Raw genomic sequence first — 26229 nt, forward strand, 5'->3', positions numbered from 1 at the left:
AGTTCGGTGGTTCAGAACTCTCCGATGTTCAAACCGGTACATACGTCTCTGCTTCAAGTTTATTGGTCAAGTTTTTAGTGTGACTTTCAAGGATACCATAGACAGTGATGGAATGATGGGACTGATGGCGAATGATCGGAGTAGCTCAGCACACTCTTCTTTGTCCATCCTGGCATGCGCATCAAGCTTAATTTTAAGTTCCTAGTGCAGGTTTGATAGATAACCTAGATCATAAAAGAAATTGAGTGCCCTAAACTTTTATTTTTCCGTTGTTTTATCGTTGCCATGTAAAACTGCTCTGGTTACTGAAGTACTGAGTGCCGTGTCTTCATTACCTGATCACAAAAATAGTCAAAATTAGGTGACGAAAAAAAAAGTCACGAAAAAAGTCCGTGTATTATATTTGCTCGTTTTAAACTTATACACGTGTGGAGAACAGACGCCATGAGTTGGCCTGTAAAGAGACGGTTTGTTAAGGGACGAACCGTATGTTAGTGTTACATCAGGCCATACGAGGAAGGACAGGACAGAATAGAGAAAAACACGACTTTATAATTCACTTTAATCAGCTTACCAATCCATTCAGCATTTCCTCAGTCTTGCCACAAAGCGTGTGTAACGAGAACAGCCAAATGGTAAAGGCAGAAGACTCAAATAATCCACAAAATACGTAATATGGAAATTATAATCACGTCACATTATAAAAGTAGAAACAAATGTCATAATGAATTGTTAAGAGGCTAACTGATATTAATACGTGATAGCGAGAAGAGGTTTGCAACTTAAAGAACTCGAGTGTAATTTATTTTTAAAGGGGTTTGTTGTGATATTAATACGAAAGGTAGGAATTAATGCATAAGAGAAGTGCATAAGGAAAACATGAAGAGCTGCGCAATACAGAATGAGCATAATGAATTCTCTAAAGGCCGACTATGACGTTAAATCGAATGGTAAGACCGTAAGTGTATAAACATTGTATAAAGGAATCAAGCAGACTTGAGCAATATAAACACACGAACATGATGAATTCTAAGATGGCTGCTGATATTGATAAGAATGAGAATATATGCGCGTGGAATTTGTTAGTGTTGTGCAAGGTAAACACACGGGCATAATGAATTCTTTGAGGATTAGTATTGATATCAGTACGAGAAATAAGGTTATATGTGTAGCAGAGACAATGACAATAGTGGGGAACGCAGCGTACAAGGACAGTCCCGTGTGTGGCGTGGAGACCGTGTGTGGTGTGTGTTCCTCTGCAGCTCGAGGTCAGCGCGGCGTGTGTCTCCTTCCTTTTTTCAGCGTCTGAGAGCGTCTCGGGAACACGGAAGTAGTGTGGTGTACAGTAACAGGGAATGAGTCTTCACGGAAAGGTGCATCCTGGTCAGAAAAGTGTCAGATTAGCAGAATTAAGATGCCTCACTCCTTCCTCCAAGTTGGAATGCTGTTGCTCTTATCCTCCTCTTCATCCTCCCTCTTCCCTCCTCCTTGCGACTCTGTTCTTTAAACCAACTCTACAACTACTTGTCCCGCTGGCCCACTCCCGCCCTCACCCCACACCCTCGCCGCTGCCTCCGACCTCCCTCTCGGCCATCGCCTCCTTACTGAAGGTTACAGATGCTGCTGCCGCTGCCTCGCGACTCAGCCCACCACACCACACCACGGAGCCTTTGTTTACTGTGCAGTTTTGGCGCCTTGACATTTATCAGTGTGTGTGTGTGTGTGTGTGTGTGTGTGTGTGTGTGTGTGTGTGTGTGTTGCTGAGGACGTGGTGTGGTGAATGATGCGTGGAGAATTTGTTTATAGGTAAAGTTTACTCGTTAGTATATGCATTCCATCTGACATTCACTTTCCTATTGTGTATTTCTCATTCCCCCCTCCACCTCCACAGACCCCCACGCGCTCTCATGCCATTGTCCCTCTTCTTAATCACACCTTAACAACAAAACTCACCCCCATACATGTCACTCCCTTGCGTTTCCTTCATCCACCCACCCATACACACAAACACTGCCTCCTTTGCCCAACAATACACTCCCAACCCACACACAACATACAGCATGCCTAATACTTATACCATACACCCAAACACCCCCTGCCTCTCACCCCACCCCCCAGTCTACACCCTCTCCCTCCAGCAACTCCCGGCCTGCCAACCTTCATCCCAGCCAACATTCTTCCTCACCACCTGCCTGCCTCTCTCGCCTTCCGTCACCCCCTCCTTCTTGTGTCCCTTCAAACGCCTCGCCCGCTTTTCCGACCGTCAGTCACCTCACTAAATCACCCCCCCTCCCCCACCATTCTTCCTCATCCGGCTCCTCCCCAGCTCCTGTCCCTTCGTTTAGTATTCCCCTGTGTTTACCAGCGCAGGTGAGGGAAGGTGAGGTAGGGGAAAGAGGGGGAAGGGGGAAAAGCACCTGAGACGTAGGTCATATCCCGAGGCGACACCCACACCTTAGGGACTCTGTAGGGATTCCTCCTCCTCCTCCTCCTCCTCCTCCACCTCCTCCTCCTCCTCCTCCTCCTCCGCTTTGAATTTTGTGCATGTCATCATTGTCATCGCCGTGTTTGCATCCTCCCCAGCGCGCGCACACACACACACACACACACACACACACACACACACACACACACACACACACACACACACACACACCGTTGGGTTGGGCCATGACGTTGGACTTTCGCTCTTCTTGCTCACGTCGTTCAGTCATGTCGTTGTGGCAAGATTTCAGGTCTCGGGTGTCGGCGATGACTTGAACATGAACGACCCTGCGGCACAATTCGGTAGGGTTCCTCAAAGACTTTAGTAGCAACGAGACAAAATAATGCACGTGGTATTAGAAACGACATAAGTTAGTACATTATGAAGTGTTTAGTTAGATAAAAAATATTCCTGTGGTCTACGTAGGCCGTTCAGTATCTTCTTTTGTATTATTTCTGCACATTACCTTCAGTGGTCTCAGTTTGGTTCTGCATAGTTTAAATCACGCTTTGTAAAGGCTCTAGAGATAAATTACCAAGATTTACACATTACTGATAGGAGTGATGGTCTTGAGAATCTTACTAATAATGTTTTTTTTTTTAATCTTCAATGCTTTCAATTGTCTCTATGGTTTAAATAACATTACATTTTTAAGGTACATACTAGTGATAAATTAACAGAGTTGCACATCACTATCAGGAGAAACAATCTTGGGAGCCTGGCTGTGTGTGTGTGTGTGTGTGTGTGTGTGTGTGTGTGTGTGTGTGAGAGAGAGAGAGAGAGAGAGAGAGAGAGAGAGAGAGAGAGAGAGAGAGAGAGAGAGAGAGAGAGCAAAGCGTTTTCCGTATGCTGGTCATTATACAAAGAGGAAGACACGACCACACTGTCATGGGAGGGCACAGGCAGCAAGCGGGCCGGGCAGTGAGGTGGGTGACGGGTTATGCTGAGCCTCCCGCTGCCCGTAAAAGGATCTGAGTCCTTGGAGGCGGAATGGGCTGGTAGTGAAGCAGTTAAAAGAATAAAAGAATATGACCAGTAATTAATTTTATTCCAGTCTCTGAGTCCGTTTCCACCTGTCTTCTTATTAATTTGTATACTCATGTAGGTACTTATTTATTGTTCTAATGAAACTTGAACCCATTATTCTTATGAACTTTCATGATTACTAAACATATGGGTCTTCGATACACACATCTGCCTTATTGTATTACTTATGTCACGTACTAGCTCAAGTTGCGCCTAGAGAGAGAGAGAGAGTGTGTGTGTGTGTGTGTGTGTGTGTGTGTGTGTGTGTGTGTGTGTGTGTGTGTGTGTGTCTTGTATTGGTGTATACTTATCAAGAGTGTCAACATCTCTACTGATAAGTCACGGCAACCTCATCTCCAATCCCGCCACCTCCCGCACATCCAATGCCGAGTTGCTCAAGTGGGTGAGGCAAGGCGTGTTACTGTGCAGTGCGACATGTAACGTGAGAGGCGTGTTGCACCGTCTTAATCCCTTCAGTATCATACCGCGTTATCATATTCATTCTTGTTTCTATTTAGCGCTTATATACAGCTCCAGAATCTAATATGGGGACTCAAATAAGAAAACCATTAGTCTTTCGACCTCCATAGACCTTTCCTAATGCTAATAAAAACGTATAATCATAGCGAAAAAAAAAATCATGGTAAATTGCTATTGCTGTTTCTTATGTGAGTGAAAGGGATTTTTTGTTTTAGTCGTATTGTTCTTTTTTTAAGTATATATGTTTTTATTTACGTTTTTTTTCAACATTAATATTATTAGGACATGGATAGCAGCGTTATATTATTTCATTTTCAAGTATATGAATTTTTTATTAATGTTTTGGGTATTTTTCAACATGTCGGATCAAAACACGAAGATCAATGTTGCTGTTCATTATACAAACTTAACCCGTACTATTAATGCTAGATAATCCGTATTTGGGTATTGCTGTAACGCTGGAAACCCCACAACTAACTCCCAGTACAGCCTATCAGACGCAGTTGATGTTTAGGAGAGAACATTTTGACATTACGAACAAGTGAAATGTCAAGTTGTAGTTTGTAGACAAGGAGGAACACATGTGACTTATTTTCCGGTGCAATTTATTATTATTATTTTTTATTATCAACTCCTTCCTTCATTAACTTTAACCTTACGCTTCCTTACAACCTCTAACTGCCGGAGGGATTTGTACACACACACACACACACACACACACACACACACACACACACACACACACACACACACACACACACACACACACACACACACACACACAACAAATTTTAGCGTCCGAATAGCTTTTTAGTACCTACTCTTCCCTTCAGAATGAGATGTAGCCCAACAGGGGAAGGATGCGGCTGGGAGTGTTAGGCCATAAGCTTATTGACACACCAAATAGTACAGGCACCAGCCCCACAAGAGAGAGAGAGAGAGAGAGAGAGAGAGAGAGAGAGAGAGAGAGAGAAACGCAGAACTTCATTATTTATAGGTGAGGTAGCGTGTCGGAGGGAAGGGGACAGATCTTGTTTCCCTCCTCCTCCTCCTCCTCCTCCTCCTCCTCCTCCTCCTCCTCCTCCTCCTTTCCCCCCATTCAGTAACCTTACCAATAGCATTCCCACATCCCCACTTCCTTCCCCACCGTTCTCCTCTGACACTACATCTCCTCCTCCTCCTCCTCCTCCTCCTCCTCCTTTTGACCTGACGTGACCTTCCAGTGCTCCCTGACTGTCTTGACCTGACCTGATGTGTTGCCATGTAGATCAGCAGAGAGAGAGAGAGAGAGAGAGAGAGAGAGAGAGAGAGAGAGAGAGAGAGAGAGAGAGAGATATTGCATTGACCTTCATTTGCCAAAGCCTAGTTCATCATCTTCGTCAGCATCGTCTTCATCATCACAATTACTTTCTTCTTCTTCTTCACATATCATATATATTTACTTGTTTGTTTTCTTTCCTACTGACGAAGGACAGGTATTTCAGTCCATTATGGGTTCGCAAGGTGAGAGAGAGAGAGAGAGAGAGAGAGAGAGAGAGAGAGAGAGAGTGAGTGAGTGAGTGAGTGAGTGTGTGTGTGTGTGTGTGTGTGTGTGTGTGTGTGTGTGTGTGTGTGTGTGTGTGTGTGTGTGTGTGTGTGTGTGTGTGTTCACCGTCTTCGTTTGGTATGATTTCTGACCACACTCATCGTTCCTATTAATTAGCTAACACACACACACACACACACACCATAATCTACCACTCCTTTCTCTTCCTTTGTTTTCTTTTATATTAATCCTTTACCTTTCCTTCTCCATCTCTCACGATACATCCATCTCCTATCCCTCCACACACTCGAACCATCATCACGAACACCCACGTCTTACTCAACAATTCTACCACTCCTTGCTCCTTCTGTTGTGTTCCTTTGTGTTCACCCTAGCCTAAGTGACAGCAACACAACAACACTCATGATTCTTGACATCCTCACATATACCCACTCCCTCTCTCCTTCCCTGCCTTCGTGTCACTAAGCACAGTAGTAGTAGTAGTAGTAGTAGTAGTAGTAGTTGTTGTTGTTGTTGTTGTTGTAGCAGCAAAAGTAGTAGTAGCCAGCAGTTCGCTATATAGACTTCTTTCAGCTAGATAAACATAAATAGGCAGGCAGACTGACAGACAGATAGGCAGGCAGAGATACGTACGAAGGCACGCGAGGACACAGACAAACGGAAAACTGATCAAGGTCTTAGTGTGTGTGTGTGTGTGTGTGTGTGTGTGTGTGTGTGTGTGTGTGTGTGTGTGTGTGTAGCTTCTTCCCCTTCCCACGCGCCCACACTCCCCTCTCCCTCTCCCTTTTTTAAGCTATATATTCATACTAATCTTAGTCCGGTACAATGTTGGCTCAGACCCAGAAAGGTAGGGTAGGAGGAGGGGTGGTGGTGGTGGTGGTATAGTAATGAACATCTCTACATACGCAACAGTTTATTGGTAGTTATAGTAGTAGTAGCAGTAGGAGGGCCAGCAGTAGCTATACATAGTTGGTGCGGCGGTCGTCCGCATTCCACACTCTGTCATTAATTACCGAAGGAATGACCGTAAAAATACCACACAACTTTGAACTGAAAAAGAAAAAAAAAACACTTGGCTACTGTAGTGTGTGTGTGTGTGTGTGTGTGTGTGTGTGTGTGTGTGAGAGAGAGAGAGAGAGAGAGAGAGAGAGAGAGAGAGAGAGAGAGAGAGAGAGAGAGAGAGAGAGAGAGAGAGATGGGGGGGGGAAGGATATGCACATTACTCTATCTTCGTCTCCTCTCCCTCTCTTCCCTTTGCCATTTCCTCATGACGTCTTCAAATGTTTACACGTCTAGCGCACCGACCAATAATCAGAGAGAGAGAGAGAGAGAGAGTAAAACAAAATATCAAGGAAAAAATTAATTCTGTGTATTTTTTTTAGTTACGGTCGCTATTCGTGAGTTCGTTTATTCTTTTATATTTTTTCTTTCTTATCCTGTTTTCATGTACGAGACGATGACGCAAATGTTTAGAAGAAAAAAAAATAAGAAGCAGTTAGGGAGTGAATGAACTCGCCAAGGTGATTGTGGTAAAGCTGTTTGGTGTTGTCGTCGTCCTTCTACTACTACTACTACTACTACTACTACTACTACTACTACTACTACTACTACTACTACTACTACTACTAAAAATATCTTCAACCATAAATAACATGTAGGTAATAAAAAAAATAAACTGATAAACAAGTCTAGTCATTCCTGACCTTGATTTGTTTTTTTTGGCGGGAAAGGGAGCAAGTCAGGGAAGAGTGACTGAATGTTGTAGGTCAGCGCGTCAGGGTGGCGGGGCGGAGAGGAGAGGAGAGGAGAGCGCTTGGGGGGGAGGGAAGAAGGAAAGCGTTTGGTGAGTGCGTGTGGCGGAGTGGTGGTTGGAGGGACGGTTGGTGGGGACGGAGGAGGACGGGTGTGTCTGACAGGAAGGAAGGGGAGGACGCTTGCTACTGGTTCTCATACTCTCTGGGTTGTGATGATGGCGTGTGGGACTGGCATTTCATCTTTTTCCATGAGTTGCCCTTAAACTTTATTTCTTTCCTTACCTCCTTTCCTTCTCACTTAGGTCTGTATCCTTAGACGTCCTCATCATCCTTCTCGCTGTAGATCGTTTCCATTTTAGTTTTTCTATAGTTGGTTCTTAAACTTAACTTCTTTTCATACCTCCTTTCTTTAATTCTTCTCATACATCTTTTATTTCCTCCGGTCTTTATCTTGATTGAGACATCCTCATTTTTCCTTCTCTTATTAGACCTTTTCCCATATATATTCTTTAGGTTTTTATACTGCTATTGTCAAGGGCGGTAGAGAAGATGGTTTATCTTGATGTTTTTTTCTTCTTGTGCTCTCTTAGGGATTAGTTTAAAGAAGATTTGTGGTGTTCCTTGGTGTGATTTTCGTATAATCTTTGCAGCATACTTGTTTAATTGTCTAGATACTACAAACAAACACCCTTGAAAAGAAATATTTCAACACTATGCTTTACGTTTGTTGATTTAGAACATCTTGTGTCATATTTTTGTTATTCTTTACTTCCTTTTCTCCCATTTCATTCCGCCTTATTTTTTCCCTTCTGTCCTTCTCCCTTATTACTTTACCTTCCCGTCGTCTCTCTCACTCTCTGTGCCAAGATAATGAAACCGCCTGATGCAAGCTTATAGTTTCAAACTGTGCAACTGACAACAAATGGTCGAATATGATGATTGTAATATATATATATATATATATATATATATATATATATATATATATATATATATATATATATATATATATATATATATATATATATATATATATATATATATATATATATATATATATATATATATATATATATATATATATATATATATATATATATATATATATATATATATATATATATATATATATATATATATATATATATATATATATATATATATATATATATATATTTATTTATTTATTTATTTATTTATATATATATATATATATATATATATTTTTTTTTTTTTTTCAAATCTAAAAAAAAAATCGAGCTACGAAGTTGTTGTTGTTGTTATAGCAGTAGAAGTTACCAAAATACGAAATTGAGTGAAGGTTGAAAGCATGAATCCATTTGAATGTACGTATTGTCAACATTCACATGAGACTACTTCCTTATTGCAGAGGTGGCCTTTTTCGTGTGTGTGTGTGTGTGTGTGTGTGTGTGTGTGTGTGTGTGTGTGTGTGTGTGTGTGTGTGTGTGTACGTGATTGAACTGATTAAGATAGAATATATAGTATTCGTTTGCAGTAGAAGTAGGACTTTCAGTAGCGTGGGAATGAGAGCGAACACACACACACACACACACACACACACACACACACACACACACACACACACACACACACACACACACAGTCCGGTAGCTCAGTGGTTAGAGCGCTGGCTTCACAAGCCAGAGGACCGGGTTCGATTCCCCGGCCGGGTGTAGCCCCTGTTCACCTAGCAGTGAGTAGGTACGGGATGTAAATCGAGGAGTTGTGACCTTGTTGTCCTGGTGTGTGGTGTGTGCCTGGTCTCAGGCCTATCCGAAGATCGGAAATAATGAGCTCTGAGCTCGTTCCGTAGGGTAACGTCTGGCTGTCTCGTCAGAGACTGCAGCAGATCAAACAGTGAAACACACACACACACACACACACACACACACACACACACACACACACACACACACACACACACACACACACACACACACACACACACACACTCTCTCTCTCTCTCTCTCTCTCTCTCTCTCTCTCTCTCTCTCTCTCTCTCTCTCTCTCTCTCTCATCAGCTTTGGTATGGAAAAAGCTCGAAAACTGATTATCTCCAAAGTGTTTATATACTACCTATTTGGGTTGGCCTTAGTTCCCAGGCAGCGGGCGGGCTGGGCTTGAGCCAGCTGGCACTCTCCCTCGATCCTTGGGGCTTGACACACCAAGGAGCGACTCCTCATTCAAATCTAGTTCACCTCATCTGGTGGCACTCACTGAGCTCCTTATACTCGTCTGTAGGTGTAGTTTATTGCGTCTGTAGTGACCCTCGACTAGTAATGGATCAAAGTAGCACGGTAAAGATGTGTAATTGAAACTACCTTGGTTCAGCCTTGTCTTGTCAGGTTGTGCGTAGTATGTATGTGAGTACCTCGACCACCACCACCACCACCACCACCACTACCACCAGCCCACTTGGCCCCCGTGTTTACTAGGCCGCCGCTGCTGCTTCTCCCCCGTCGTATATTTATGGTCCGTATTCGCAAACGTTTGGGCGTCTCATTTAAGTTATTTTTAGCCTCCTGTAGTGGAAGCTATTTGGTTTTTCAGTACGTAACAGGCTGTAGTAAACATTAATTGGTTTTTCAAGTCTCATTCGATGGTCTTTGGTTGTCAAAACGTTCTAGCAGACTATTATATATGTTTTCAAAGAATGTTTTACTTCTGATTAAACAGGATTCTCCATCATTAATGTAAGAACATCATTGAGAGCCAAATTAAAATCGCGGTTGCATTTGAAAATAGTCCTTATGTCAGCACAAGTATTTTAGCACACGACTGTATCTGAACAGCACGTTTGGCTCTGTTGTATAACCTTGTCACTACTCGAGTTATTTATTTTTTTGTAAAGATACGTGACAGAAAGAAATACAAAGAAGCTGTCGCCCATTATCGTTCCTTGAATCGTGGCAGGAAAAGCCTCTCTACACACTTGTCTTAACAGTTTACCAGTGACGTAAGAGTGGTTCAGCAGACGAGCCAAGGAACTGTGTAGCAGAGCAGACTTGCAGTGGCGTGGGCGTCGCAGAACCCGTGCCCTGCTGAGCAACCTTGAAACTGAAGAAGTTAGTCGAGGGGACTCAGACTACAGAGCTAAAATAAATATATTCGCAACGATGCGGAGAGAGAGAGAGAGAGAGAGAGAGAGAGAGAGAGAGAGAGAGGAGGAGGGAATGGTGTATCTAGCCTTCTTAACTCTTCTACAAATTCTCGTCCCACAAAGCTCGCTCTAACTTGCGAGTATGTGATTGAATAATTCCGAGTCCAGAGGCAAGGGTATAATATGTCTGGGGTGTGTCTTCACGTGCTAGTATTAATAGGAAAGAATTCTTAAGTGGTGCTCATTCACTACGTTACCTTACCAGCCTCTTTAAACTTGATTCATCTCTACATATTGCCAAGTTAAAGGATGACGAATGCTGAAAATTAAAATAATGTTTATTTATAGGAAAGAATCGACTTGAAATATGTCGCCCAGCATTGGTTTCATTCTCGCAACTTCCTTCTACAGACTTCCTATTCTCAACCAGTCAAGTACAATTCCACCAGGGTTGTGAACCTGTGACAGACCGTGAACAGTCATGGGTTAGTAACGTTTGCGCATCTCCCTCATCGTTCTGACTCGCGTGTTTATAATGAGTTCCGCTACTTGGCGTGTGTTGAACGGTTATGGTTTGTTTTCCTCGGAAGAACATTTGACTTTACTATCCCGCATATCTTACTTTAGATTAGTATAGTTTATCACACATTCTCGTAAAGGGTAATACGGCGACTGATGTTTGTTCTTCCTTTTTTATTAGTATTATTATTTGTGAGAAACAGACGATCTTTCTCATCATACTTGTTCACCCATGTTATTACAGCAAGCTACACTGTAATCTATTTCTGGGCCAGATACAAGTGGGAGCGACATTCCCGTTTATAAAGTCACCCTTGGATCTGAGGTGGTGAGGGTGCGAGCTGTCGGGTCTTGCAACACAGTTCAGTGGGTGGTGGCTTGTGGTGTGGCCCCGAAGTCAAATGTTGCTTGTGTTCTGTGAGTTAAAACGTGCATGACTTGAGACACTGGTGCCTCTTAAAGGACAAACATCTGCATCACGGTGGCGCGTAGTAAACATTCACCAGCCAATAGGAAGGCAGAGAGCCACCACTCCCCTAAAATTCTGCCCTCCCATTGGTCAAGGGAAGTAATCTGCGTATGTGTTAAGAGGTTGTCAACTTCTTTTGGTTCTTAAAGGAGTGTTCATGAATCTGAAGATTATTTATTACTATAACTATTTATGTTGGTGGTGGCCTTGCTGGTTTGTTGTCACGCAGTATTTACCTTCGACCCAAACATAGGAGCACGTAAGAGTGAGTGAAGCAGAGACAGAAGAACGCCTGATTGTGACAGCAACGAGACACAGCGGAGAGCAAAGAGGGCGACGTGCTGTATAATGGCGGTATTGTGTGCTGTGCTGCCGTCACATTGTCTCCAGCCTGCCCGCCTAGTCTAACGCACATTCTGGTCCCCCCCCTCCCCTACCTCCTTAGGGACAGACGTGCGCCTCACGTAGCCCGAATGACTCTTGCAAAACACCTCCTCCCCGCGCCATATTGACGTGCAGGTGTGTGGGAATTGGACGGGTATGCACACATGCAGGCAGCGCGGCTGCTGCACTTGGATGTTGTTGATGTGCGCATTGCGAGGGAGCGTCACACAACGCCTCGCTGGGAATCATGACCGACCGTGACTTCTGTGGTAACCTCGAAGTGTCCTCCCGTCTTGTATTTACGAACAACCCGTCGCCACAGTCTTTCTATCCAGCTTCATGTGACGGTTTAAGCTTGAGGTACACATTTTTGTTACTCTATCACATATCCGTTCTGTTATCTTGTGCCATAGTGGTAATAGAGGAAATGGTAGGTAACAAAACATGACAGACTAGCAGTGTGGCGAGTGTCGGCAGCTTACACAGAGATGGCCTTGAGTGTGCTCAGGTTAGTCGAGGAGACGGCCGACCGCCAGGAATCTTGAGTTACCACTTCTGCTTTATTCCCTGCTGACAGGAAGGAACGCTCTTGTCAAAGACTACTGACACTCCTCAGGGTGCATGAAACTTTTAGTCTCTCCTCGCTGTACAGTACGCACCTAATAGGATTCTCTTTGATGAGGGTGGTGGCGGGAGCAAGACGTGTAATCCGCAGCGAAGTAAGGTTGAGGGGGTTGGGAATTAAGTATTACGCAACTCCTCGACTTGCTCAGACAGGCGGCGGCGACGGCGGCGTCGGCTGGAGTGTTGGGTGCAAGTCGTCACCACTGACCCAATGAAGAAGCATTCAGTCTTTGTAGCCTTTCGTTTCACTGGCTGTCTCTTCATGACTAATAACAGCTCTTAGCGCAGTGAAGTGCATGAATTTGTCAACCTTAGGTTAACCTATAATTGTTAAAGACTGAGCTGTGTAATAATGTAGGCTGTCAGATTTAAAAAAAAAAAATGGGGGTTAGACTGATAATATGCGTCAGGCAAATGTAGCGTCAGGGAGGAATACCCACGGCAGACTGGCGGCGCGAGGGGCGGCCAGCAACAGGAGTTGCAGCGTGGTGGCCCACCACCAGTCGGAGCCAGGCCTGCATGGGGACGGGATGGGATGGTAGCCTGCCGGGCTGGTGATGGTGACTCGCGAGATGCCACGCACTTCTGATGTTCAAAAGTCCTCAAACCTATTATTCCGCCATGTTCAGGCACGCGCCGGACAGGGAGGGTAAATGGAATGGGAGTTACGCCAGGATTGCTGTGGCTCAGAGCCGCTCTGCTCCCACCGCCCGTGCCTGACATCTGATCACACTGACGCTCAAAGTAATTTCCTCCGTGCAGCAGACGCAATATAGCACTGTAATGGGAGGAGGAAGGAAGCTGTGGGCGAGGGTTCGCGGGAAACAACCACGTCTCTTCCCGTATCCGGAAATTCTTCATCCTCTGCTCACCCCTTGCCCGAGGGTTGTCTGGTTATCTGGTGCCGCGTGGTAGCATGGCGCCCATTGAAAGCTCTACAGTACATCTAATGTAACATTGTACAACCCATGAGTGTCTGCCAGGCCTCCCGCTACATCCTGTGAGAACATTACATACTACTTGATTTTTGCGGTATATGTTATTATTTCACAAAGCTGAAAGTTATTTCTAATAAGTATATATATATATATATATATATATATATATATATATATATATATATATATATATATATATATATATATATATATATATCGGCTTGTGAATTATCTTGACATGGTTTCACTTTTTTTTTGTGAAATATTTTTGTAGCTTCCATTCCCTGTACCTGTGAGTGGTTACGATATGCATCATTCTTTTCTTCCCCCACCCAAAAAAAAAATTTTTGAGAGAGAGAGAGAGAGAGAGAGAGAGAGAGAGAGAGAGAGAATATTATGTGTGACTGACTGACTGACAGACACACCAAAGAAAGACACGAGGAATTGTGTGTACGGAAGTGAGCAAGGTATCTGCGGTGAATGAGCGAACACTGGAGTCTTCCTCCCTCCCTCCCAGCCGCCGCTCTTATGCCAAGGACGCCCGGTGGCTTGGGAGGGAGGGAGGTGGCAGGTATATCGTTGGAAAGGGGAAGGGCTGGGGGTAAATGGAAGAGAAGGGTGGAGGTGCCTTCCATGGCGACGACGACGACGACGACGACGACGACTGTCAGTTGCAGCACGGGTAAGGCAGCAGCGGACGAGAGAAGAGAAGGGCAAAAGCGGCGTAGAATGACTAGCCTTTGTCCTGCCTGGATGCGGTGACAGATGCTGAAGTGTTTATGTCGAGGGTCTGGGAGGGTGGAGGGTATCTCAGCAGAGTACGTTTTAGGCATACGGAGAAACTGTACTGGAATCTGGGCACTTGATCTTTAACAACACGATGCAAGCGAAGCAAGTAAAAGGTTTTCTCTTATCAAGCCAGTAAGCGCCCCAAGTCGGCATCCCCAGCTCGTTAGAATCTTGTGCACGATCCACCAACAGGTCCCGCCGCTTTCTATTTCTGTGGAGTGTTATTAGCGCGACGTAAGTTACCATATTTTTTTTTCTCTTTTATGAGTATGATGCTTAAGGTGTGTGACATACATGCATATTACTTTCTGACAATATGCCGTAAGAACTGTTATAGTATATACAGATGTGTGTGTCTTATCGCTGATTAAAAACCTCACCGCGGTAACCTGTCTCCAGGGTTGGGTTTTGGGCCAGTGGTTGCCTCCCTCCGCTCCTCCGTGGATTTCCTTTCTTAGTACAGCACATCTCGTTAACTTGATAATAACAACAAAAAGAAAAGAATAATAATAATGAAATATGAAAGGATTAACGAACCACGAAACTTTATAGTAGGAGTGACTTGCTTTTAGCACAAAGCTTGCTGTAGGTAGCGCAAGTAGTAAGATGAAATGTATGATTATATTATGCTGTTGTCACAATAGTTGTGGTCATGGCCGAGTTTTCAGTACGTAACGCTGACCAAGCAAGACAGTGAGACAGTGGGGTGGCAGAAGGCGGGAGAAGACCTGCTAGATGCCACTTGCCCTGGACAACCCGCAAATAGAAAGTAACGATGCTCCCATTCCGCATTGCTGTTCATGCATCATTTAAAATGTGATGCAGTGTAGGTAATGTGTTGATATTTCAATATGAATGTTCTGTTTTATGCAGTAGCATTATTCTTTACCTGTTCCTTACAAGGTTGAACCAACATATTTTGTTTGCTGTTGCATTTTGCTTATTGTTGGGCTCGATTATATTTTTCATCGTAAATGTAGTATTAGGAGCATGTATGATTTTCACATGGTCTCCGCGTGGGACCATGTGGGAAAAGGTTTGTCATATGGCAGCCTCCCGGCCTCCCGCTGCGGCATGCAAAAGCTTTCTCGTAAGTCATCTTTGGTCAGCTGTATGAATAAACTTTACGGTAATAAGCAAGCCACACTGGAACTTAAAGGGAGAATTAGATATACTTGCGAAGTCTGATAGCAAGGGGCGTAGATACCTTTAATAGTTGAAAAACAACAGTATGAAGCGGACTGTCAACCCTCCCAGAACCGCTCCGCCTCTCCCTCTCCCATTTAGGGGATCCCCAAGCCCCTCCCCAGTCCAGAGCCTCGGCTCAAGGTTGGTCTTAAGCGCGACGGGCACCAACGTCAGTCACGTGGTGGGCGCGCTAGGAGGCAAGCGGCACTACTTCTCTTTATTATTTTGTGCCATTATTGAGTGATTTGAGTGGACGTTCACGCTCTGAAGCTGTTGAACACCAGAAACTTGTGTCTCACTGCTCGAAGCGCTGTTGAGAGGCGAAAAGGCTTATCAAACCATTAGTGAAAGCAGCGGGTGTTTGGCGGGCTCGAGAACACCACGTGGTCCACTCATTCCTTGTGTCAAGAGGCCATTGATACTGTCGCCTGTTACATTTTTGTGCATATGTAACGAAACAGCCAATTACTTATTGTGACGTTGTGTTACCAGTGGAATAAGGACAGTATAGCCTTCGTGGTGTTGTACTGCCAAGCCACAGTTCAGGATCTAGGTGACAGTTCGTTACGGACGCCAGCTTCCGCCAACCTGTTTATTGCTCCTTGTGGAAACCTGAGCTCCCGAGAAACAGACGAGAAAGTGGTAGTGCACCATATTCAAATTCTCCGAGGTTTGGCTAGCGTAAGCAAGTGTGGGAGGAAGCCCCACGTGTTGGCCCACGCGCTCCTCTCCTCTCCCTACAGCCTCCATACCATTCCTACCCCGCCACCCAGCACTCGCCACCCCAGCCACAGCCAACCATGCATTACTTCTCTGACAACTCCTCGCATGATGAAATGTTCGTCACCGCGAAAGGTTGGTTTGATGACCTGCTTCTGTTGGTAGCGACGTTTTTCCCTATACCAGACAGATAACCCGTAGTCCTTAACCATGTTGCAATAAGAGAATACATTTGAGTTAGAATATGTAACAGAAACTGGGTAGGAAAAGTCAGAGTCGGCATGATTAGTGTGTTAAACTGTGAGGATGTCTGAAAATGTATAGTGTGGATGGGATTCGATCATTCACTTATTATTACACTGACGTAAAGTGGGACACCAGATATTAAAAAGTTAGAGAAACATGTCGCAAGTGTCAGGATCTTAGTTATAAACAGGTCTTTAAGCACACACACACACACACACACACGGAAGGTACGAATATTTTGCAGAATCCACATACTTTATTATTACTGTTACAACTTATACCGTTTACCATGTTCTATATACATTATTAATGCAATGCACAAGAAATTGAATAGGTCCCAAAGAAGAGCATGCAGTATTTGGTTATGAAAAGTGCGTATCATTCAAACAAGTTTTAGCGTAACCGGAATGAGGGAAGCAAGACCCGGTGCCTCACTGCGCTACATATATTACACAGCACAGTACATACGTAGAATCCAGGTTACCGTGTGCACCCAACAATGTTGGGGGTGAACATAACAGCAGTGTAGCTAGGGAAATTAAAGATAAAAAGTACTGTTACAGATTCAAAGAAAAGAAATCTTTATAATTAGGTATATTGATTGTTGAATAATGGTGTAATAGGTAAACTAATTTGAAAATAATGAAATGACGCTCTCCCAGCCATGTAGCCTCTAAGTGACAGGTGACAGATCGATCCTTCAAAATGATGGCGCCTGTTTTGTTGAACTCTACGGGTCTGGCCAGCCACGCATGCATTTTAGATTCAAACTCTTGCTTATTCCATGTTTTGTCTTTATTTCATTATATTGTCATCATTCTCATCAGGAGGGAGTATTTGCCGTCATATATATATATATATATATATATATATATATATATATATATATATATATTTTTTTTTTTTTTTTTTTTTTTTTTTTTTTTTTTGAGGGGGGGAGGTCGAGGGAATAAGGAGTGGAGCTGGCATGATGTAGTGGCAGTGGTGATAACTTATCTGACGAGAGGTTTTATCTGTGGAGACTTGTTTACCGACACTAGATAACCTCGGGAGGCGATGCTTATCAGACAGTTCTACTCCTCATTCGGATTACTTTGTTCTTTGTGTTTGACAGACTAGTGGCTATATAGATCAAGGGCGGTTAGAAGTCTGAACACTTGGTAATCTATTGACATTTTTATAATCATGTGATGCTGCAAGAATAGGCAAGGTCGATGTCAGGAGAATTATGAGGTAGTCGACCAGCGGTGTGTATTTATAGCAAAGCCATACAAGATAGAGTTGTGGGTCTGATGATAACCCTAAACTGCTGGTATGTCAGCCGCTCATCAAAATAGGTTTAGCTAGTACAGTAATAGATGACGGATATTGATAGACATTCGAAAAAGTTGATGTAGCAATGTGATGCTTATGTCATATAGATAACGGTTAGGTATGTTGTGCTGTTATGAAATAGATGTGTCATACAAACACGACTACGATGTTGGACTATATGGTATATAATTGCCATTGGATATCAAAAGAAAAGCGTCATTATATACATAATAAAATCCAATCCGGTATAGTTCTAAAGCCAAAGCTAACATTTGTCGCATGTTTTTTTTTTTTCTTTTTGTCCCAATACTGAGAGAGAGAGAGAGAGAGAGAGAGAGAGAGAGAGAGAGAGAATCAGACATTTCCCGGTTATTTATTGCCATATGCCGATGCCTTAACATCCACTTGTCGATAGGTATTATTTATTCAGTTTATAGAAACGAACTTCACTAGACTTTGGTCCATAGTCTGAGATGCTTCAAACTCTCATGAGAAGTATTTTCACGCCGTATTGATCTCTCTCTCTCTCTCTCTCTCTCTCTCTCTCTCTCTCTCTCTCTCTCTCTCTCTCTCTCTCTATCTATCTATCTATCTATCTATCTATCTATCTATATATATATATATATATATATATATATATATATATATATATATATATATATATATATATATATATATATATATCATATGGGGAGTGACAACACGAACATGTTGTCAGTTTGTTGACAGTCGCGTGCCTCTTTTGACAGATGGCGTGGAAGTGAAAGTGTCATGTAGTTATCCAGCTGTCGTATAAAAATGCGCGCGCACGCACACACACACACACACACACACACACACACACACACACACACACACACACACACACACACACACACACACACACACACACACACAACAAAAGAAATATTGTTTATTAACAGTGTGTTCGTCACGTGATAATTTCATAAAGGTATTTTATCAAGCGTGTATGATCTACTGAATTCTCAATGCAGTCAGTCATAAGAATACCTACACATTTAATTTAATATCATTCTTATGTATGCTCTGAAACCCTCTGGATATTCTGCCAAAAAGAGTCCTTGCTTTGTGCCCTTCAGATTCTTTTACTTATAGCCTTCACACTTCTCTTCCAAAGTTAGATATGTTTACATCAGTTGAGATTTTGAGTAATAGCACCAAGGTTTTCTTGTGACTTATGTCTTGTTAACCTCTCTCTCTCTCTCTCTCTCTCTCTCTCTCTCTCTCTCTCTCTCTCTCTCTCTCTCTCTCTCTCAAGTAAAACTCATAGCTCATATGAGGATAGGTTGAATAAAGTGTGTTTGGTTTGGGGCCAATATGTTCTCTTCTGTATGTTTTATAGTGACTAAGACAAGACTGATGCATACTCAAGGTTTGACAGTATCAGATAGTCCATATCACTTTGTTTAACATTTCTTCATCTTTATAGTTGAATGTCACTCATGTTTATCAGTGATCTGAATGTCTCTGATGATCACAATGATATGCTCCTCTTCCTTGACGTCAATGTTGTAGCTTCTCATTTTCAGTATTCCTCTTCCTTATTTCAAGAACATGATAGTTATTTGCATGAGAGAGAGAGAGTGTCTTGCAATCATTATTTTTTTCAAGTACATTTTGCCAGACATGTTATAGAAGCACATCTCACATAACTGTCTTTATTGAGACTGAAAAAAGAAATGATCATTTGAAACTTGCATTCTCCTACTACCGTACCATGGGGTAGAGGCTGACCACCATCACCTCAAACAAGAAAACTTGGTCCATGGCAGTTTGTACTATAGTAATGATGCCACAACTACCATTAATAGTAAGAATAGGGTGTAGTAACAAGGGATGAATTATTAATGTGTCTCCTCTTTCCACAGTTCGTGAACGATCCTCTTCATCCAGTACAGACGAGCCCTCCTCTGGTGGTGATGAGTCCTACTTAAGGGCAGCAGCAGCAGCAGCTAGGAAGCGCCGAGGGAACCTTCCCAAGGAGTCTGTCAAAATACTGAAGAAATGGCTGTATGATCATCGCTACAATGCCTACCCTTCAGATGAGGAGAAGCTGCAGCTGTCACGGGCAGCTAACCTGTCTGTCCTTCAGGTAGATTACTTGCCCTTATTATTTCAATAGGTTATTTTTTTTATGTGTATTTGAGTGATATTGTATCTTTATGAGCAGCATCTCTTTAGGTTAGTTAGACTTTTTTATGGTGACTCATCTGTATAGTAATGACTTGTCATTATATTCATATCATTGCTAGAAATGTATGCAATCTAAATCCACTTTCCTAAGTAAGTCATTACAAAATAATAAGACTAGTAATGTTGTGACAGGTTTCTGGTATCACCTCCCATTGTGTGTGCAGTGTGGTGTTTTAGTGTTGCTAAAGGAGGCACTGACCTCTGTATTACTTCAATGAATTAACTTTTATGAGTAGAATAAAACTAACAAAAATATACAATGACCTTAAATTCTGAAATTATTAGTATTTAGAACAGTATTAATATAAATCAAATTACCACTGTAGTCAAATATAAGCATTTTTACTATATATATGTATTTCAGATGTTTTAGTCATCATTTATTTATCTTTTTTGCAACACGTTAATTGTGTCGCTTACCATTACAGGTGTGCAATTGGTTCATCAACGCCCGGCGGAGAATCCTGCCAGAGATCATTCGACGTGAGGGTAACGACCCAGAGAAGTACACCATCACCCGGCGTGCTAAGAAGCTGAAGGGCGTCTCATCACGTGACCGGGTTGAACAGGAGGAGTGTGCCCGGCCAACCCAAAATGACTACACACGCACCAGGCCCCACTGGGAGACCACAGAACTCCCAGACCACGACTACGACTTCTCCATGCAGTCCCGTGTCGCCTCCTGGGTGGCAGAGCAGCAGAGAGTATCAGCCAAGCCGCCTTTTGAAGCTGTTTGCCCTTGTGGGTGTGGTTCAGAGACTGAGCACAACACCAGTTTCAACACCAACACCCCAGCACCGCCACCAGCATCTGCACCTTTACCCACCACTGCTCCAAACTTCATAACAGAAGTAACAGCAACGACAAACTCACCCATATACACAGACACCAATTCACCCGCATACACTCCAAATGATTCTCCCTTGTACCCACCATCAACTCCAGAGCACTACGTTCCACAAACAGAATATGCCCCACACACCTTCACACCTGCTCAAGTCACACCTCCTCCAACCCCTCCAGAGGATGATGCAGACAAATTCAAGTGCCTTTACATGTTGGTTGATGCTGCCCTCAGCCAGTGGGAGAAGCAGAATGCCTCACCACCCCCGCAGGAAACCATAGACACCACCCGCACCTACCTCAGCCTCTAAAACTCGGCACAAGGAATTGGAAAAGTAAGAAATGTTTGTTTATCATTGATCATGAATTGATTATATGAATGTAATATATTGGATGCTTCTCATACAGAAGGAAAGCTCTAGCTACTTTTCACATGTTAGCTGCTTTTAGTTTGTCAGTGTGAGAGAGTATTTCCAATGTTTAATGTAAATAGGAACTTACTATTACCAAGCAGTAACAGTAACAAGAACAGTGCCTGTCTTGCTGTGAAGAAAATTATTATAAGCAGTGTCAGTTTTGCAGAGACATGCATTTTGAAGGGCTGGTTGTGATGTTTCTGAATTGTAGTATCCTTTTTAAAAGACATGTTTTTCTTGGATTGTATCCAGTAGTATTGAAGGATCTTTGTCAGTCACTTCTGAATGCTTCTAGAAAAGAGGACAAATTTTGTGCTATGAAATGGCCCATTTTGTCATAAGATTTTTTACATGCTGATCTTTGGCAGTGATGAAGAACTAACCAGATGCATTGGTATAGCTCATAAATGTATGGTCTTTATAGTACAATGGAATGCCTTACAGTGATGGAGTTAATGCTGTCTCCGCCCATACTATTTAGGTAACCCCTATAATTATCATGACTCACCAAGATTAGTGTAGTTATAGAACATTCCAAAATTGGTGTTTGTCTTCCCTTCAGACAGTGAATGAAGACACGTGATCAACAGTCAGGAGAGTGTACTGCACATACAATTAACATGTCTTCGTGAACACTGTTCTTTACTTGTGTCTTCATTGCTGTCTACATTTTTGTCTGCCTTGACATACCGCTCAAGCAACGCAGAGGAAGTGTAACAATGTGCCTTAAAAGGTTTCTCGTGCACATTATTGTTCTGCTTTGCAATACTCTTTTGAGACACCATTTGGTTCAGTAGTACTTAGAACTGCTCACCAGTTACCAGTCTAAGTATTCTTTAACCATTTTCTTTATACTTCTATATAAATGTATGGATGAATCAGTCTTATGGTACCTAACATATTTGAGTGATGTAATGAGAGATTATGCTGAGAGCTCATTAGCTACAATACAGTTTTGATATTTTAATTTTTTTTTAACATCATTTTAGGTAGTAAACTTTCAATAGAGAAAAAAATATGGTTTGGTTGCTCTGAACATCTTAGATTTTGGCTTCCCTGTTCAGGATGGAGCCCTTTTATTTGTGGATTTCATTGTAATTTTATTTTGGATATATTTTGGAAATAATTATTAAATTTTTTATCTTGGGCAATCCCAAAATATAATGCTAGAAATTTTATTATTTTGTTTAAAGGATTTTTGAAGTTTGTGGTAATGCTTAGTGATGTTTGTGCCTGCACTAGTGTGGATATTGTAAGAATGTCAAGCCCATTAACTTATACCAGCTGCAATAAGGACACTTTTATTAAAATTTTACATTTTTTTATGATAAGTATATAAATACCTAATCTATGGTAAACAACAAAACTGGAAGTTCACTTGTGTGACCTTCCCACTCCATTATTTTATGGTGCTATTTTACATTACCTTTGGAGTGGAGAGTCAAGGAGCAGCTAATGATTGAGCTAGCTTAGTCCCTGTGCTTGGTGTCCATGGCAAGATTTAACAACCACCTCACCATTCACAGTATAACCTTCGTAATATATGGCCATGAGACATTGAGCCTTGGTGTTCAGCAAGTCTCCAAAAGAGTGATCACTAGCATATAGGTCTTGCAGCAACAGTATGTTAAGCAGTTGTAACAGAATCAACAAGAACACTGATTTTAACTGTAATATATGTTAAGAAAAAGAACATTGTGAATGCCAAACCACCTGAGGCTGATGATGAAAATGTTTCTGTGTACACCATTTATTGCCATTTGTAAATGCTCTAAAGTTTGTCAGGGATCATGTACATATGCTAGTTATTGACCCTGTAAGCTGAAGGATGGTGTAGATGAAATGGTTCTTCAAAATTATTTTACAGTAAAAATAATATGGCTACGTTTGTAAGAAAATATTTAGTTTTGTATTCAGTGCCAATGTTGTCTGCATGTAACTGCCACCTCAATTATTCCGTGAGAGTAGTGATATTCTTTATGTTGTTCATAGTTTGATGGTTGAAGTCGCAATGCCACGCTCTCAGACTGTTGCCTTGCTCTCACCTGCCCTTCTTGACTCTTGGGTTAGTTTTGCTGTCACTCTGGCTTCCCCTCATCTTGATATCAGGGTTGCTACTCTTCAGAAAATGTAGTTCTTGTTGCCACATTTCTTTTGTGGGAAGGCCAAGTGGCAGTGTGGTCAGGGCGGGGCAAGTGAGAGGAAGCAACAGGCTGAGGGGACGTGGGATGAGCGTAGTCCAATATTAGTGCGTCTTCTGTACAGTGCAGAATTATTATCATAGAGAAAATAAAATGATCTATTTAATTTTGGAATCAATTAACCTTTATAAGTGTGATTGAATTTGACCGTTTTCAGCAAAACAGCAAACACTTAAGCAGCAGACACTAGCTGTAACACTATTCATTGATCTATTGAGGCCTGTGTATCACTTTTGGTTACTTACACTAATAGAAAGTGTGCCCAGTCAAAGTATATACTCATAACATGGAACTCAACATATATACTGTTTTCTAATACCATGTATAATATTTAATAGTATTCATGTTGTGAATTATATGAGGTTCATAAGTGCCAGTGCACTTGTGGTGTTTCAAGGAATTATTTAATGAGCTGCTGACAAAGATGACAATTTTATCTTATTTAATCCATTTATGCCGTTCCTTCTCCCATACCCGGCTCCCTGCTATGTGAAGTCTAGACGGTTCTATTGGCAACTCTTGAACCTCCGCTTATATCCAGCATTATCCTGCCAGTTGGAAGCAGACGTATGCTTTACATGAAAACTATTACATCATTGGTACCACGTGTCGATTGTCGCCTCAGTGTTTGCAGTCTATACACTTCAATTTATTCACATCAGTGCTTAAAATTGAGCATGTGAATGCTTGTGAATTTCTTGTCACAATGACCAAATTTACTAATATGAGAAAAACATCTCGCTATTTCCTTGGTTCATCAAGGAAGCCTAAAAGCACAGTGAAGAGATTAAAACCTTATAGCACCACATAATTATTCATGAAATGCTTGAGATGCTGTGAGCAGGCGCGGTCGTGGGCACGTCTGTCCTTGAGGGCCTATAATGGGACGAGCCGTGACGCCATACTAGCACAGATTTAAACTACTCGTGACTCCCTGCCGCAGTGACGTCAGCAGACAGTGGCCAAAAAAAAAAAAAAAAAAAAAAAGCAAATAGGGAGTCTTGTGTTCACGTATATAAACTGTTTCAGATGAGTGGGTATCAAAATATACTGTACTATCACATTGTTTTTGTACTCGTGAGTCCGGAGAATTGTTCAACATAGCACCTTCAAACCCCTGCTGAAATTGGCTGAAATCGCACACGTCACTGTAAAAAGTATAAAAGCCACATGTCTATTTGGAAATATCTGTAAATGTGCTGCATCACACCTAGGTTACTGTAGAACCTGAGTAACAACTACCTACTTTTAATAAAAGGTTTTATTTTTACAGGAGGGCGTGGGTATCATGATCAAGAGAGTTTTATAGGTCTTGGCGGCAATAAACTGATTCAAAACTCACGTTGGATTTATGTCAGCGTCAGTGTTTAACTTTTACCCACGTGCAACCACGTGTCTCGGCCCTACGTCAAGGTATGTGAGCCATTTCTCTTTGGCCTTAAAATAGTGCGTCACATGAGACTAAAATCTTATTACTTTCGGGACGCTAATAACCGCGGCGGCCTTGAGATATATTTTTCAACTGGCACTAAAAGCCTTGTCGCTTTACAAGCCGCCTTCCGTCCATATTGTGTGATACGAGCAACGGAGTAAGGGAACGGAACGTTCTCTCTGTATTTCATTCTCACGCATTAAGGTAAGGATGGAGTGACATGACTTCTCCGAGCCATTAACTGTGAAGGGAGATCTCAGCCTTATAGACACATCTAACTCCATGACCCAGTTCCTGAACGCCCTGTGCAGATGATACGTTTATGAAGAAATTGTCTTTCTTAGAAGAGGGGCTGTCTCCTGAGTATACCTATGATACATAAATAATTAATACGCTCTCTCTCTCTCTCTCTCTCTCTCTTGAAATATATTGCCATAACCCAGGAATGAGAATAGTCATAATGCAGCAGTATAATCTAATAACGAAATGAGCGTGCCTATAGCCTTGTCACAAAATGAACTTATTATAGATTATAATAGTAGAGAGAGAGAGAGAGAGAGAGAGAGAGATGGGGAAGGAGGAAGAAAAACATTAATAAACAAGCTTTGTATTGTAGTTATGGACGCAGTATATCCTGATTATAATCATAAAATGAATACTTACATGCCACAAAAAAAGGAAGAGAGATATTTCACTGTTTGATTTTATTTGTTCATTTATTTATTTTTTATTCAAAAGACATTAAGTAGTTCGATGTGCATGGCGTGTACTTTGCTGGTGCATTTCCGCCCACAGGGGAACTGGGACCTGCCACCAATGATAAGCTTTTTCTTCAACAATGACATCATCCCTGCCATCCTCAAGGATTTCCCACTTTTTGCTCCACCTTTGTAAATAATGTAAATATACTTAAGGTTATTTATTTTTGTACTGCAATACATTAGTTTTCTATGAACATTTGTTTGGGGGATGGGTGGCAGGCTCCTCCCATCTCCTTTGTTGTACTTTTTTTCAACAATAAACTTATCAAATAAAATCAAATCGATGTGTAAATGAAATGTTATCCTTGATAGATGACAGTATTCAAACATTCCGAATATTTTAGTTTTACACACATATTGATAAAATGGTGTTCATTAATGAACAGATAAACAGGTAGTTTTATTGCCCAACTGATAAGGAAAAGTAAACTTCATTGAGCTGTTTTAGCCATAGGACACTATTTATTTCATATTTATTCGGTTATCAATTTGTTAATTTACCTGTTTTATTCACTTAGATGGACCCAATTATTTAGTTTACTTATTTATTTGTCTATCTACTTATATTTATTACGTACAACAATCTGCCTTTTCATTCCAACCCAAAGTCTATTTGTCTCATAGCATGTCAACCATTTTCATCTTATTCTTCCCACTGCGTGTTGTTTTATTACAGGAAGTAAAAATTAACCATGAATATATAAGAATAAACCACAGTGTCTTAAATGAGATAATGGTGATGTAAAGGTTCAGCAGATG

At 41.9% G+C, this 26229-nt stretch overlaps 1 protein-coding gene across 1 annotated transcript in view; it reads left to right on the forward strand.

The window, feature by feature from the left end:
• LOC123516677 (homeobox protein TGIF1-like) overlaps positions 1-23383 on the forward strand; it is a 44624-nt gene extending 21241 nt beyond the window's left edge. The window contains exons 4-5 of the mRNA XM_045276280.1: positions 19493-19716; positions 20246-23383. Coding sequence (XP_045132215.1) covers positions 19493-19716; positions 20246-20971 — 950 coding nt within the window. The 3' untranslated portion in view covers positions 20972-23383. The remainder of the gene's footprint in view (positions 1-19492; positions 19717-20245) is intronic.
• The last annotated feature ends 2846 nt before the right edge of the window (positions 23384-26229 follow it).

The sequence above is a fragment of the Portunus trituberculatus genome, chromosome 41 (genome assembly GCF_017591435.1).
Source record: "Portunus trituberculatus isolate SZX2019 chromosome 41, ASM1759143v1, whole genome shotgun sequence".
Lineage (NCBI taxonomy): Eukaryota > Metazoa > Arthropoda > Malacostraca > Decapoda > Portunidae > Portunus > Portunus trituberculatus.